Source organism: Hypanus sabinus, chromosome 9 (genome assembly GCF_030144855.1).
Source record: "Hypanus sabinus isolate sHypSab1 chromosome 9, sHypSab1.hap1, whole genome shotgun sequence".
Taxonomy (NCBI): domain Eukaryota; kingdom Metazoa; phylum Chordata; class Chondrichthyes; order Myliobatiformes; family Dasyatidae; genus Hypanus; species Hypanus sabinus.
The window spans coordinates 7,134,748-7,151,267 of NC_082714.1; the positions used below are offsets into that span (position 1 = coordinate 7,134,748).

The 16,520-nt window shown below is 42.5% G+C and overlaps 2 protein-coding genes across 4 annotated transcripts in view; one reads left to right on the forward strand and one right to left on the reverse strand.

Annotated features, from left to right (window-relative positions):
- The window catches only part of usp42 (ubiquitin specific peptidase 42), a 90,295-nt gene extending 77,554 nt beyond the window's left edge, over positions 1-12,741 (reverse strand). For 2 of the 3 annotated variants that reach the window (XM_059978991.1, XM_059978988.1), the window contains exon 1: positions 12,606-12,741. The gene's annotated coding sequence lies outside the window, so the exon portion shown is untranslated. Of the gene's footprint in view, positions 1-6,483; positions 6,655-12,605 lie in introns of all 3 variants that reach the window. The other variant, XM_059978989.1, reaches the window with a different exon arrangement.
- A 1,042-nt stretch (positions 12,742-13,783) lies between these two features.
- The window catches only part of eif2ak1 (eukaryotic translation initiation factor 2-alpha kinase 1), a 56,928-nt gene continuing 54,191 nt past the window's right edge, over positions 13,784-16,520 (forward strand). Inside the window, exon 1 of the mRNA XM_059978994.1 lies at positions 13,784-13,979. Within this exon, the coding sequence (XP_059834977.1) occupies positions 13,835-13,979 (145 nt within the window). The 5' untranslated portion in view covers positions 13,784-13,834. The remainder of the gene's footprint in view (positions 13,980-16,520) is intronic.

Sequence of the window (16,520 nt, forward strand, 5' to 3'; positions counted from 1 at the left end):
GTTGCTGACAACCCTCCATATTCAGGTTTACAAACGTTGCTGACAACCCTCCATATTCAGGTTTACAAACGTTGCTGACAACCCTCCATATTCAGGTTTACAAAGCCAATTTTACAGGAATCAGATTCATACTAAACAAGATTATTTAGCTTATCGTGCTTTTGATCTTCGAAAGAGCTGTCCAGTTACTTCCTTCAATCTTTTACTTCCTAGGCTACACTAATTCTCTATTATTTTCATCTGAATCATCAAATTAGCAAGAGCAACCAAAGGGACTAAGTCTCTCTATGATGCAATGCATTTGGAGTAACTGAAAGAGAAGTTGCAAAACATTTTGTGTGTAAAATCATAAGACATAGGAGCAGAATTAGGCCATTCAGCCCATCAAGATTGTTCTGCTATTCCATCAGGGCTGATTTATTATCCCTCTCAACTCCATTCTCCTGCCTTCTCCCTGTAAGACCCTATCAACCTTCACTTCAAATATACCCAAAGACTTGATCTCCACAGCTGTCTGTGGCAATGAATTCCCAATTCACCACTCTGACTTAAAAAATCCACCTAATCTCTGCTCTAAAGGGATATCCTTGCATTCCTAGACTCCCTCACTATAGGAAACATTCTCTCAACATCCACTCTATATTGGCCTTTCAGTGTTTGATAGTTTCCAATGAGATTATCCCTCACTCTTCTAAACTGTCAGAATTTTCCACACCATAATTACATGAATACCTGTATCTTCACATTATATAAGTGCAGAGTCAGTAAAGCGACAGGTAAAGACTACAGTTAAATGGAGCATTTCCTAGTTTTGCCTATGAGCCCACTCCACGGAAGCAAAGCTTTTCAGAATTGCTTGTAACTTTAGAGCATTATCATGCAAAAATCCCAAAGCTCTTTGCACAATGAATTACTTATGAAGGCAAATATTTAACGGTCAGCTGAGCTATAGAGAAGGTAGCACAAGATCAATGCCAGACAGTGAAAGGTCATCTGATCTGCACAAGCCTGACTGACTTCATAAGCCTGGACAAGGGAAGAGGGAATAAAGGGTGGAATTGTATTCTTGATAACTTTTAAGAAACTAGAAGTGTGGTCATGCAGACCAAGGAGACAATAAGATATAGGAGCAGAATTAGGCCATTTAGTCCATCGAGTCTTCTCCCCCATTCGTTCGTGGCTATTTATTATCCCTCTCCACACCATTATTTTGAATTTTCCTCATAACCTTTGATGCCCTGAATAATCAAGAATTTCTCAACCTCTGGCTAAAGAAATTCCTCCTCATCTCTGTTCTAAAGGGACAGGGATTCTGAGGTTGTGCTTTCTGGTCCTCAACTCACCCACTATAGAGAACAACCTCTCCACAGCAAGTTTAGTTCAAAGGACACACTGAAGTCTGTGGAATGGGAGAAAACATTATTGAGGGAAAGGCAAGTCTACAATTTAAATGCAGTATATTTCTTGTATAAAACAGGATTCTATAAATAGTTAAAGAGACAGAACTTTTTAAGTACAGTCGGCCTTCCGTATCTGTGGGTTCAACCAACCGCGGATCGAAAATATTTTTTAAAAATTCCAGCAAGTTCCAAAAAGCAAAACTTGAATTTGCTGCGCACTGAGCACAATGCTGAATCCACGCAAATGATGTGTAAGCATACCCTGCTGTAGCCTCCCGCCATTTCAGATCCTCAGTCTCTCTCCAGCACTCGTTGTTTGAGCATTGTTTGCCTCGCGTCTCATTTGTTCGCTGCTTGTGTTGTGAGCAAGAGGAAGCAGTTTAAGGCTAGTAAGGGATAGCTGGCTATGTAAAGCACTACAGCCTCAAGAACTTAAAGATCACGGGAGTATCGGCATTGCCTGATGCCGAGGCAGCATCAGCGTTCCCAGAAGAGCTACGATGGTTGCGCCTGTACTGAACAGGCAGACTTTTTTCCCTTGACATCATTCCCTAAACAACAGGATACTCCCAACTGCCAGTTGTACATCAGTAACCAAAAGATTGAGCAAAAGACCAGCTTTAATTACCTTAGTAGCTTTATATCACAAGATGCTAGAAGTAGAAATAAAAGGAAGAATTGCTATTGCCAAAACCAACTTCCAAAAAATGAAACCCACTTTTACCAACAGACATACTTCTATGACAACAAGGTTCAGGCTACTAAAATGTTACATCTGGTCAATCTTGCTCTCTGCTTCCAAAACGTGGACAATAACACCAGAACTCCAAAGAAACTTAGAGGTAACAGAAATGTGGTTTCTTAGGAGAATGGTGAAAATATCATAGAGACACGGTAACTAATGAGACAGTACTCTAACATGCCCATACAAAAAGATCTTTAGAGAACATTAAATGAGAGGAAACTTAAATTCCTGGGCCATGTCATCAGAAAGGGAGAAATAGAATGTCTTGCATCACAAGGCCACATGCCCGGGAAACACGGAAGACAAAGGCAAAGAAAAAAATATATGGACACTGTGAAAGAAATAACAGATCCAAATATGCAAGATATCATTGACACTGTGAGGGAACGTTCGATGTGGAGAGCCATGATTGCCCAAGCGTGTAACGCGCAAGGCACATGAAGAATTCCCTAAACAATACAGTATAACAACTATTTACATAACATTTACATTGTATTAGGTATTATAAGTAACCTAGAGATGATTTAAAGAATATAGGAGGATGCGTGTAGGTTATATGCAAATACTACACCATTTTATATAAGAGACTTGAAAATCCATGGATTTTAGTTCCCGATGGTCCTGGAACCAATCCCCAGCAGATACCGAGGGACGACTGTAATGTTAAAATATGTATTCTGTCACTTAAAGCAGTTCCAGTTGAAGTAACAATTAAGTCAGCACCCCACCCAACAGAAGTTAACCCAATGACTCTTATGTTTCAGGTATTAGGGCAATGCAAAAAGCTGTACGTTATCAAGATGCATCATTAAACTACTTACATTAAAGACATTTCCTTCTACCAACCATGTCTAGATTCCACTGTTAATGGAAGTGAAGCATGCTGCACTTTTGATATCAAACAAAAATTCATAAATTTTGTTTTCCCTCCAAGATCCATGAAAATTAAGCCACCAAAAAGGTCAGCTGACAGATGTATGTGTTGGGGAGCACTTCGGGTCCAGAGATCACAATAGCATGCTTCAATATAATTATGGAGAAGGACAGGACTGGACCTAGAGTTGAGATTTTTGATTGGAGAAAGGCTAACTTTGAGGGGATGCGAAGGGATTTAGAGAGAGTGGATTGGGTCAAGTTGTTTTATGGGAAGGATGTAATAGAAATGGAGGTCATTTAAGGGTGAAATTATGAGGGTACAGAATCTTTATGTTCCTGTTAGGGTGAAAGGAAAGGTTAAAGGTTTGAGAGCACCATGGTTTTCAAGGGATATTAGAAATTTGGTTCAGAAAAAGAGGGATGTCTACAATAGATATAGGCAGCATGGAGTAAAGGAATTGCTCGAGGAATATAAAGAATGTAAAAGGAATCTTAAGAAAGAGATTAGAAAAGCTAAAAGAAGATACGAGGTTGGTTTGGCAAATAAGGTGAAAGTAAATCCGAAAGGTTTCTACAGTTATATTAAAAGCAAGAGGATAGTGAGGGATAAAATTGGCCCCTTAGAGAATCAGAGTGGTCAGCTATGTGTGGAACCGAAGGAGATGGGAGAGATTTTGAATGATTTCTTCTCTTCGGTATTCACTAAGGAGAAGGATATTGAATTGTCTGTGTGGGAAACAAGTAAGGAAGTTATGGAACCTATGACAATTAAAGAGGTGGAGGTACTGGCGCTTTTAAGAAATTTAAAAGTGGATAAATCTCCGGGTCCTGACAGGATATTCCTCAGGACCTTGAGGGAAGTTTGTGTAGAAATAGCAGGAGCTCTGACGGAGATCTTTAATATGTCATTAGAAACGGGGATTGTGCCGGAGGATTGGCGTATTGCTCATGTGGTTCCATTATTTAAAAAGGGTTCTAGAAGGAAGCCTAGCAATTATAGACCTGTCAGTTTGACATCAGTGGTGGGTAAATTAATGGAAAGTATTCTTAGAGATAGTATTTATAATTATCTGGATAGACGGGATCTGATTAGAAGTAGCCAGCATGGATTTGTGCGTGGAAGGTCATGTTTGACGAACCTTATTGAATTTTTTGAAGAAGTTACGAGGAATGTTGACGAGGGTAAGGCAGTGGATGTAGTCTATATGGACTTCAGCAAAGCCTTTGACAAAGTTCCACATGGAAGGTTAGTTAAGAAGGTTCAGTCATTAGGTATTAATGCTGGAGTAATAAAATGGATTCAACAGTGGCTAGATGGGAGATGCCAGAGAGTAGTGGTGGATAATTGTTTATCAGGATGGAGGCCGGTGACTAGCGGGGTGCCTCAGGGATCTGTTTTGGGCCCAATGTTGTTTGTAATATACATAAATGATCTGGATGATGGGGTGGTAAATTGGATTAGTAAGTATGCCGATGATACTAAGGTAGGAGGTGTTGTGGATAATGAGGTGGATTTTCAAAGTTTGCAGGGAGATTTATGCCGGTTAGAAGAATGGGCTGAACGTTGGCAGATGGAGTTTAATGCTGAGAAGTGTGAGGTTCTACATTTTGGCAGGAATAATCCAAATAGAACATACAGAGTAAATGGTAGGGCATTGAGGAATGCAGAGGAACAGAGAGATCTAGGAATAACTGTGCATAGTTCCCTGAAAGTGGAGTCTCATGTAGATAGGGTGGTGAAGAGGGCTTTTGGAACGCTGGCCTTTATAAATCAAAGCATTGAGTACAGAAGTTGGGATGTAATGCTAAAGTTGTACAAGGCATTGGTAAGGCCAAATTTGGAATATTGTGTGCAGTTCTGGTCACCGAATTATAGGAAAGATATCAATAAATTAGAGAGAGTGCAGAGACGATTTACTAGGATGTTACCTGGGTTTCAGCAATTAAGTTACAGAGAAAGGTTGAACAAGTTAGGTCTCTATTCATTGGAGCGTAGAAGGTTGAGGGGGGATTTGATCGAGGTATTTAAAATTTTGAGAGGGATAGATAGAGTTGACGTGAACAGGCTGTTTCCATTGAGAGTAGGGGAGATTCAAACTAGAGGACATGATTTGAGAGTTAGGGGGCAGAAGTTTAAGGGAAACACGAGGGGGTATTTCTTTACTCAAAGAGTGATAGCTGTGTGGAATGAGCTTCCTGTAGAAGTAGTAGAGGCCAGTTCAGTTGTGTCATTTAAGGTAAAATTGGATAGGTATATGGACAGGAAAGGAGTGGAGGATTATGGGCTGAGTGCGGGTAGGTGGGACTAGGTGAGATTAAGGGTTCGGCACGGACTAGGAGGGCCAAGATGGCCTGTTTCCGTGCTGTGATTGTTATATGGTTATATGGTTAAATTCCTGCTTCAATTAAATCACACGCTGACGTTCTGCTGCCTTTTCATGAAGGAACTCCATGCAAGCAATTCCAATAACCTTGTTGGTAAACATAAAGAACACAATTCCCATCGGGTTTCAGTTGAATACAGTCCACACCACTAGGAGGGATGTTTCTGTGGTGGCAAGACATTATGCCTGAACAATCTCTATCTAATGGGTAGGAGCTGTCTACAAAATTCCCCATAATATGGAAACTGACTTTAGAATTAAACAAACTAGATCAACTGAAGACAGAAGCTTCTTGCTGCTGCCATCAGGAAGGTACAAGAGACTTAGGTCCCACGTTACCAGGTTCAGGAACAGTTGTTAACTCTTCAAACACCAAGCTCCTAAACCAGTGTAGATAACTCCACTCACCTCAACACTGAACTGATTTCACAACCTACAGACGTATTTTCAAGGTCTCTACAACTCGCATTCTCAATATTATTTAATACTTTTTATTATTTTGTTTTTATTTTTGTATTTGCACATTGGTTGTTTATTCATCCATGCACATTTTGTTGATTCTATTGTTTTGCGATGTATCTACTGTGAATGCCTACAAGAAAATAATCTCAGGGCATATATATGCCCTGTATGTACTTTGATAAAAAAATTTACTTTGAACAAGAGATTCTGCAAATACTGAAAATCTTGAGCAACACGCAAATGCTGGAAGAACTAACTCAACAGGGTAGGCAGCATCTGTGGAAGTGAATAAACAAAATAAAATAAATTATGAAGGGGTAAGGTCTTGATAAAGGGTCTCAGTCCAAATTGTTTTCTTTTTATCTCATTCCATATGCTTGCCCTCAATTTACCCCCGTTCGCCTAGGGTAAACCGCCGTCACCCTGCCAATTGTGCAATACTTTGGTGTAAATACGGTGTAATGCCCCACCCCCTGTACACACTCACAACACAAATATCAGATGATACACCAAAGGCGATTAAATAATTGCAACTTTATAGTTATTTCTTATTGATGGGATAGTAGAAACAGATAACCTAAAGGTGCCAAATCAGTAAGTTTATCAGTTTGCGCACATAATATTTTAATACGTTGGAGCTCATGCCTCCGGTTCCATCCACAATGACCTTCTGAGCCTTCGGCCACCGTCCAAACCTCTGATGTCCAGTATCCGCCGCCCTGGAACTGCTGTCCGCTCCTCACACGTCTGTCCTCCTCGCTCGCCTTCCGAAAAAATGCGTGACCTCCTGCTCAGCTCACAAATACAAGATAGCATAACAATTCTTCATTGGTTAGTTCCCCCCTTATCTGCAGCTATAACCCAAACATTCCAGATACAGAAACCCATTACAGCATTAAGTAACATTACAGAGAAGCCATTTCATTATAACAACATAGAGAAGCCATTTTGTTAGCCTGAATAGTTAACACCACAGTTACTGATACTGAGAGCCCTACACATAGATGCTGCCTGACCTGCTGAGTTCCTCCAGCACTTTGTGTGTGTGTTGGTCAACTGAAGTCCACTTCTTCTTAAGTCTGTCAATCCTACTGGGGCATAGATCACCAAAAGCAGCTGGCCAGTCTTTCAAGGTGTACCCTGTCGAAGATTCATCCTCTGCCAGGTATGAGGTCTTTGGAGTTTCTGCTGGCATTTCTCGGATGCGGCTGCTAGCCTCATGCCCAACCCTCCTCTTTTCACAGTTGGACTTGGGACTGTCCACAGCGGAATTAACTGAAATGTTCTCGTGGTGACAGTTTAGGGACATTGTATGTATATTAGCCTTTCACTGCAACAACCTATGGTATATCATGAGGAGAAAACTATTTAATTTCTGAGTATCAACAACTCCTCGCCTGGTGGAACAGAATGTTTACCACTGAGATATGAGACAAACTCAACAAGATCCAATGCTTTCAACAAAGGTTAATTTTGAGTTACTTCTCTGCATTCCTAAGACCGAATGAGTAAAGTGGGTGAACTGTGCTATTACTGAAACTAATGATGCACACAATTCAACACGCAGTTGAAACATGTCAGTACCTCTCCCACATGAGGTACTTAGATCAACACAAATCGCTGGAGGAAATCAGCAGGTCAGGCAACATCTATGGAAAAGAATTAACAGTCAATGTTAATGACTCTTCTCGGCCTGAAGCATCATACGTTTATTCCTCTTCATAAAAGCTGCCTGACCTGTTGAACTCCTGCAGCATTCTGTGTATGTTGCTCTGGATTGCCAGCAACATATCCAAAGGAGAATCCTTTGGGTTTATGAACTAGGATCATGTGGGGATATGCAAATACAGGTTACAATTGCGTTTTTTTTAAAAGTACCATAAGATATAGGAGCAGAATTAGGCCATTTGGCCATCAGGTCAGCTCCATCATTTCATCATGGTTGACAATACAATACAAAATGACAACACTATGACATTTTACTACACAACGTGACTGAAATTGGGAAAATCACTGTGGTGACCATTGTACAAGATCAAAGTGCAAAAGCTTCAAAGTAAAATTATCCAAGTACATTTATGTCGTTATATACCATGAGATTCATCTTCTCACAGACATTCAAAGAAAATACAAAGGAATGACAAAAACAAGCAAAATAATAATAAATAAGAAACAAATAGCAAACAAATAGCCCCTGAGGGTGAGACCATAGGTTGTAGGTTATGATAATCTTTTATCTTTAGCCTGAGAAACCATTAAATATCTTGTGAAATATTAAGTAACATTGAAAGGCTTTAAGCTGGGACAGCTCTGTGCTCTGCAAAATATGCATAGTGAACTATGAACATCAAAGCACACCCTAAGTATTGGCAGTAGTGACAGAACAAACTTTGATGTAACTGCAGAATACTTGAAAGTGGTGCCCTTTAACTGGTTTATAATTCATTGAACAAACTCACACGATGAAGAGTGATACACACAAAATGCAAGAGGAACTCAGCAAGTCAGGCAACATCCATGGTATATAATAACTTTGGACTTGGCAGACCTTTTCATAGGCAAACATTACAACAGATTCCGACATTCCATAATACTTCATGGACTGCAAAATGCTTGAAGAACTCTGAATGAAACATGAAAGCTGCTCCACAAATGCAAGTCCACATGGGCTGTAAGCCATCTTCTGTATTTATATTTGTGATTTGTGGAGGCTCATGGGGTGGTAGGTGAGAACAAGAGGAACCCTATTCCTGAGTGGCATGAAGATGGGATGAGCGTGGAAGTCTGCGGAATGGAGGAGATGCAGGTGAGGGCAGCATCAATGGTGGGAGGAGGGCTCCTCTAATGACTTGGAAAGGAAAGTTATATTGTGGGAATAGACGCAGCAGAGATTAAGGAACTCAGAAAAGGGAATGGCATTTTTACAAGAGACAGATTGGGAAGTAGTCAAGACAGCCGTGAGAATTGTTAGGTTTATCAAAAAAATTTTGGTGGACAATTTGTCCCCCACTTTTGCTGAACACTCTGTCAGGGAAGAAGCTTAGAACAATAACATATGTCCACACACACTTCTTTCCTTGAATTATTTTACAACAGACACACTGTGACTATCTGAGTCCCAACGTATCTATTACGCATTATTTACTCATTAGAAATGCGGTTACTCATATCCGAATTCCTAATTGGTCACATTTGGCTCATGGCCAAAGAGCTGGACAACATTACTCTAAGCTTCAATGATCAGGTAAAGACTATAGTGCACTTTAAACACTTCTCATTTTAAATTTTAAATAGGATTTGCTACACATGATTGCCTGAAACATGAAATATAAAATCCTCCACGATGATATTTTACATGAATTAGAAAATCACTTAAAACAAGAACAAAAACACAGAACTGTGACAGCTTCTAACCTGCAGCACATGTATGAGAACAAATTTTAATCTTTAAACGTTCACTAACAATACTTGCTTCAAAATTGTAAGGTGATATATTTTTCTGATGTTTGCCATTTATGTTATTTACAAGACTGAATTGATAACGCCTGGTACAGAGGGCCATTTCACAAGATCGGAAAAGCTGCAAAAAGCTCAGCCAAACTCCATCATGGGCACTAGCCTCCCCAGCATCGATGACATCTTCTAAAAGTGATAGCTCAAAAAGGAGGCAATCATCACCCAGGACATGCCCTCTTTTCATTGCTACCAACAGATACTCAATGTTTTAGGACATTGAGTATCCCATCCACCACCAGATTTCTGAATGGACAATAAACCCATGTACACTACCTCAATATATATATTTTTTTGCTCTCTTTGCACTATATATACTTCTACTACTGCAAGACAACATATTTCTCAACATATGCCAGTGATCTGGTGATAATAAACATAATTCGGAACTGGAAATTCAACAAATCTGCTCATCAGTTTCTAGAGCAACCACTTTATATGGTGACTGTTTACAGCCCCAGTTTCATATTATGCAAATTGTATAAGTTCATCGATTTCTTTTCAACCATGACATTTCATCTGAATCTCAAAGAGAGGAAATCAATATTTAACAAAAATAACAGATCAGTTTTATTTGTCATATATACATCAAAACATACAGTGAAGTGCATTTTGCGTCAAATCAACATAGTGAGGATTGTGTTGAACAGCCTATAAGTATCGCTACACTTCTAATACCAACATAACTTACCCATAACTCCCTAATTCTAATGTCTTTGGAATGTGGGAGGAAACCGAAGCACCCAGTGGAGATGTATGCAGTTATGGGAGAACATACAAACTCCTTAATGATGGCAGTAGGAAATGAATCCTGATTTTACAGCTGGCTCTATAAAGTGCTATGCTAACCACTACGCTACCGTGCCAACTCTAAAGCACCCATTTGAAGTAATACGGCAGGAAAGATACTCAGAAATCAAGCAAAAATGGGAAAAAATTACAGTTCATTTCTAGTAAATCCTTGTCCTTGGTAAGTAAAGTTGGAAAGTAACTGTCTGTTTTCTAACTATGACAGATCCTGGATAGTACATGCAAAAAACATCACCATGCTACAAGTTCATTCACAGGAATGTGGGCTTCCCTGACAAGACTTGGATGAAATGACAACCCAGAATTGCCCTTCATCTTTGCAATAGCAGTTGCTAAACTATGCCAATCAACAACACATCAGTGTAAGAATCAAACTATGATTCTTACACCAATGTATAAGAATCAAATTGGACTGTGTCAGGACAGCCAGCTGTACACCAAGTGTTTGTTGAAAGCAAACCAACAATTTTGATAAAATTCAGTCATTTAAAAATAACACAATTGTTAAATCTAGCAGTACTCTGTAAAAAATGAAATAGGTGGACTGGAAGTCAAGTACATGGGTAATAGACATTCAAGAGCAAGTGTGCTGATTTGCATTCAAGGCGTGTATTTTTGTGGTTCCTTAAGTCAGATGACAATTCCGACAAGATATTACAGCACAGATTGCTTCATACGGTGGTCAGAGTCATAGAAAAGTTTTGCACAGAAACAGGCCCTTTGGTCCATCTAGACTATGCCAAACTATTTGAACTGCCTATTCCCATCGAGCATCACTGGGACCATAGTCTTCTGTACCTCTGCCATCCATGTACGTATCTGAACTTCTCTTAAACATTGAAATCAAGCTCGCATGGATTATTTGTACTGGCAGCTCATTCCACACTTTCACAACAGTGAGTGAAGACATTTCCCCCATGTTCACCTTAAACTTTTCACCTTTCACCCTTAATTCATGAACTCTGGTTGTAGTCCCACCCAACCTCTGGGAAAAAAACCTGCTCGCATTCACCCTATCTATATCCTTCATAATTTTATATACCTCTACATTCCAGGGGAATAAAATCCTTTTTTCCTGTAAGTCAGGCCTCGTCCCTGCAACATCCCTTTAAATTTGCTCTGAGCTCTCAATCTTATTTATATCTTTCCTGTCGACCCTATAATGAATTATAGCCCTGTATTCCAGATGCCTTTGTTCTACGGCACTCCTCAGTGCCCCACCATTAACTGCGTAAGACCTACCCTGGTTGCTCCAACCAAAGTGCAACATCTTGCACTTTGTCTGCATTAAATTCTAGCTGCTATTTTTCAGCCCATTTTTCCAGTAATTAGTAACTTCCAAGTGAACAATACTCTCCTTCCTATTTCCAATCAATACTGCCCTTAAAAGGACTAAATTTTCTGATGCCAGAATCTTATGTCCCATTGTAATTCTGAAATTGCAGGCAAAATCGCAAATAACTTTATACAGTACGTTCCATCAGATAAACCATGACCGGAGGCGGGGTTTACATTCTTCTGCATTTGCAAGTGTAAAACGTGCTATTTTTCAACTAAAATGTGTACAAATTCAGTTTAATCTGTCAATGCAGCTAATTAAAAATTATCAAAAACAAACAAGTCTACGCAAAAATGAAAAAAAAACCGCTTTTAGTGAAGCAGATTACAGGAAAGATCCTCGCTTCTTTCGATACAAACCTCCATTCTTTTATTTAAACCCCTCTCCCGGATGCTACTGGTTAGTAAAACGTGCGGCTGGTTGTAAGTGTGACTTGTGACACAACTCATTCATTCAATAAAAAGGCAGACACGCTTAACCCTACCCTGGTGACAAGCGAGGGAAGGGATGTGTCTTACAACTAGTTCAACACCTTTCCTTTGCTCCCTAATTACCCCCCCCCCCCACTTTATCTCTGCATCCACCCATCCGTGCTGGCGTGCAAAGCCTCCTCTCTTGAAGGGCACAGTCTGGGAGTGATACCTTGATCCTTTATACCCAGATCTCCAAAATTAAACCCTCTCGGTGCGCAAAAGGAAGACAAAGCGGCGGCGGGGTAACACGCGCAAGCGCGCACACGTGCGCGCCCAGCCGCCCCCTCTCCTCTGTGGATGGGGTGGGTGGGGGAAAACTGCAGGGAGATGCGGCTCGGGGCCTACCCCACCAACTGGGGTTTGAGGCGAGCAGAGCAGGATCTCCCGGGGAGCAGTCAGGCGAGGAGGGGAGGGTGGGTTGGAAGCACGAGGGGGAAGGGGGACGCAGTAACCATGGAGGAGAGTCGCCGGCGAGGCCGGTAACTGAAGAGCGGCGGGGAGGGTGGTGCAGGCCCGGGATCGCGGGGGGCTGGGCCTCGGTTAGCGGCTGAGCGGGAGGGGTTGATTGGAGTTGCTCTCCCACCTTCCCCCACCGGTACCTACCTCGGGTGTTTCCATCACGACGACGGCGGCGGCGACGGCAGCCTTCCGCCTCCTCCCCCCCCACCCCCCGACCGATTACGACACGGAGCGAGCTCACAATCAGTACATCCGGGGCCCACAACACACCGCGGGGATGTGGTGCGGTTCGACAGCGCCGCCAGCGTGTGGAGGAGAACACGAACCAGCCGCCGCTGAAGTTTAGCGGCGGGTAGACTGTTCGCTAGCGCCACTGTCGGTGGACTGAGGACACTGCAACCAAACATGCTCAGCAGCGCCGCCAGCGCCGGGATGAGAATACGACCAGCCGCCGCAGAAAGTTGGAGAAGGGCGGACGGCGTGAAGAGTGGAGAAATGGAGGTTGAGACTGCTCTCTACCATCGCCGCGGTTCAGATTGGGGCACTGCAACCAAACAATGATCGACAGGATGAGAACACTGCAGGAAGGGAGAAAGCGTATCTTTCTCAGCTTCAGGCGTCAAAGTCAAATTATTATCAAAGAATGTATATGTCATTCTCTCTCGTCAGAATTGGAATCATAATTAGTTTATTATCACTCACATGCGTCGTAACATTTATTGTTTTGGGACAGCAATGTATTCAATACTTCAGAAATGACTATAGTCTACAATAATATATTAAAATTAAATAAGTAGTGCAAAAGGGGTGCGGAAATAATGAGATAATGTTCAGCCACTCAGCCCACTGAGCCGATCTCTCTCAGCTCAGGGGCAGACTCATCTAGTGATTGACAGCCACTCAGCCCTCTGAGCCGATCTCTCTCAGCTCAGGGGCTGACTCATCTAGTGATTGACAGCCACTCAGCCCTCTTAGCCGATCTCTCTCAGCTCAGGGGCTGACTCATCTAGTGATTGACAGCCACTCAGCCCTCTTAGCCGATCTCTCTCAGCTCAGGGGCTGACTCATCTAGTGATTGACAGCCACTCAGCCCTCTTAGCCGATCTCTCTCAGCTCAGGGGCTGACTCATCTAGTGATTGACAGCCACTCAGCCCTCTGAGCTCGGGGGCGGACTCACCCAGTGATTGACACCCGCACATCCCGCCGAGTGCATCTCTCTGAACTGTCCCGCCCCGGACTCATTCAGTGATTGACAGCCACTCAGCCCACTGAGCGCATCTCTCTCAGCCGGGGGGCGGGCTAATCATGTGATTGACAGCCCGCGTCCTCTGTGCCACTGGAACAGGGAAGTGACGGTTGTTTCTTTCTGCCCATGCCGAACGGCGCGAAAGCGTGTTTACCCCGCGGTTCTAAGGATTCTTGCTTCTCGCTCCCACCGGAGACCAGCCATGGACGGGAGCAGCCCCGATCTAGACTGGCTTTCAGCCTGCCGCAGGACAGCTCGCCTGCTTTCGACGGTAAGCTGATGGTCCGCGGACCCGGCCTGATGCAATGTGTGGCCCAGGGCTACCACTCCTTCCTCACCGGTTCCCCCCAACATTCGAGGGGAGAACGAAAAGAGACCGTTGTTCCCGTTAGGGCTGTGCTGGCTCTCTGCCAGAACAACTCTTCCAGCACCGTCACCGGTAAAACCCAGAATGCTAGCAACACTCAGCAGGTCGGCCAGTATCTGTGGAGAAAGAAACCGTTTTGGGTCCAGGGTCCAGGACCCCTTTACTGTGCGTTTGCAACTGTTTTCACTTCTATTACAACCTTCCTTTTGTTTTACGCCTGAATGAGTGGCATTCCTTGTGGGCTGCCCCCAACACATTGTTGGTTGCTGGCTCAAATGACACATCTTACTGTAAAAGTGACAAAAAAATTTGAATTGTGCATCTTCCAGCATAAATTTGTTTTGATTTTCCACCTCCAGCCTTTTCATTCCATTGGATATTTAGTCCACCTCTTTAAATCTCGCCTAATCAGATGACAATGTGCAATGACCGGTTAACCACCTAACTGGTACAGTTAATACAGCAATTGGAATACTCATTGTACTTGTATAATTAGTACAGGATGTACTAACTGGTACATCTTTGGAGTGTGGGAGGAAACTGGAGCACCTGGAGAAAATCCACGGGTTGTGGGGAGAACGTACAAGATGGTGGTGGGAATTGAACTCTGAACTCTGCCCAAGCTGTAATAGTGTCACACTAACTGTGGCGCCCAGTTTTCATCTTGAAAGGAAAGATCTGGATAAATATCTAGTGGAGATTCAAAGGCAGATTTTCAATTAGTATTGTGGTCAGCACGAGTCATGTCAGGACTAAAGGCGTGCGTATGGGCTACACTGTAGCCCTGATCTTCACCTCTGCGTAGGCTCTACGCCATAGCGGGCATGTGCACCAAAACGCTAGTTGGTGGTGGGGTTTCTCTGCCACTGTGTTGAGTTTCTTCATGAGAGACATGGACGAGGAAATGCATTTCAAACATTCTTGCATGTCGGCAGGTAGATTTGTCAATTTGGTTCATCTATTTTGCATCGGTGTACACATATGGCGGAGAGGAAGCAACTGGAAATGTGATGCTTCCAAGCGGACCAGTTGTTGCAGTCTGCATCGCCACGATGTGTGAGTTACTTTTTTGGGGAGGTGCACGTCACCTAATGCGTAGGGTACACGGTACCTATGGCGTACGTGCAATGCAGAAGTACCAATCAGCCTTAAGTTCCTGTTTTTGTCTGGTACTGTTATATGATCACGTGCTGTCATTAAAACAAAATCATGGAACTCTGAATTCTCTTCCACTTTACATTATACCTATGATCTCTAGTCTTTGATTTCCCCCTACCAATGTGAACAATATCACTGTCCATTTTATTCAATAACCTTTTTGTTTTCCATTCTTCAATCAAACTTTCCTCTTTGTCTTCAAAGTTCAAAGTAACTTTATTATTAAAGTACATATATATCACCATACTACCCTGCAATTCATCATCTTTGTGGACATACTCAATAAATCCAATAACCATAATAGAATCAGTGAAAGACCACACCAACTTGGGCGTTCAACCGGTGTGTAAAAGACAACAAACTGCAAATACAAAAAGGAAGAGATAATAAACAAGCAATAAATGTTGAGAACATGGGATGAAGAGTTCTTGAAAGTGAGCCATAGGTCTTCTCCTTGCCAAAGGAAATAATTCCAGCTTCTCAAATCTACCTTTGTATCTGTAGTTGTTCAACTGCTTTGGCACATCCTGCGGTTGAGAGACAGAAAAGATGTATAAGTCAGTACAGTGCAGGAACAGGCCCTTTGGGCTACAATGCCTGTACTGACAATGATAGACAGGATTTATGAACATTTGTAGAGGTATAATATGATTAAGAGTAGTCAGCATGACTTTGTGAAGGGCAGGTTGTGCCTTACGAGCCTGATTGAACTTTTTGAGAGTGTGAACACACTGATGAAGGCAGAGCAATAGATGTAGCTTATGTGGATTTCAGGAAGGCATTTGATAAGGTACCCCATGCAAGGCTTACTGAGAAAGTAAGGAGGCATGGGATCCAAGGGGACATTGCTTTGTGGATCTAGAACTGGCTTGCCCACAGAAGGCAAAGAGTGGTTGTAGACAGGTCACCAATCACCAGTGACCAGTGGTGTGCCTCAGGGATCTGTTCTGGGAACCCTACTCTTCGTGATTTATATAAATGACCTGGATGAGGAAGTGGAGGGATGGGTTAGTATGTTTGCTGATGACACAAAGGTTGGGGGTGTTGACAGTGTGGAGGGCTGTCAGAGGTTACAGCGGGACATTGATAGGATGCAAAACTGGGCTGAGAAGTGGCAGATGGAGTTCAACCCAGATAATTGTGAAGTGCAAACACGAGGAAATCTGCAGATGCTGGAAATTTGAACAACACACACAAAATGCTGGTGGAACACAGCAGGCCAGGCAGCATCTATAGGGAGAAGCGTTGTCGACATTTCGGGCCGGGTCCTTTCGTCAGTGGTTCATT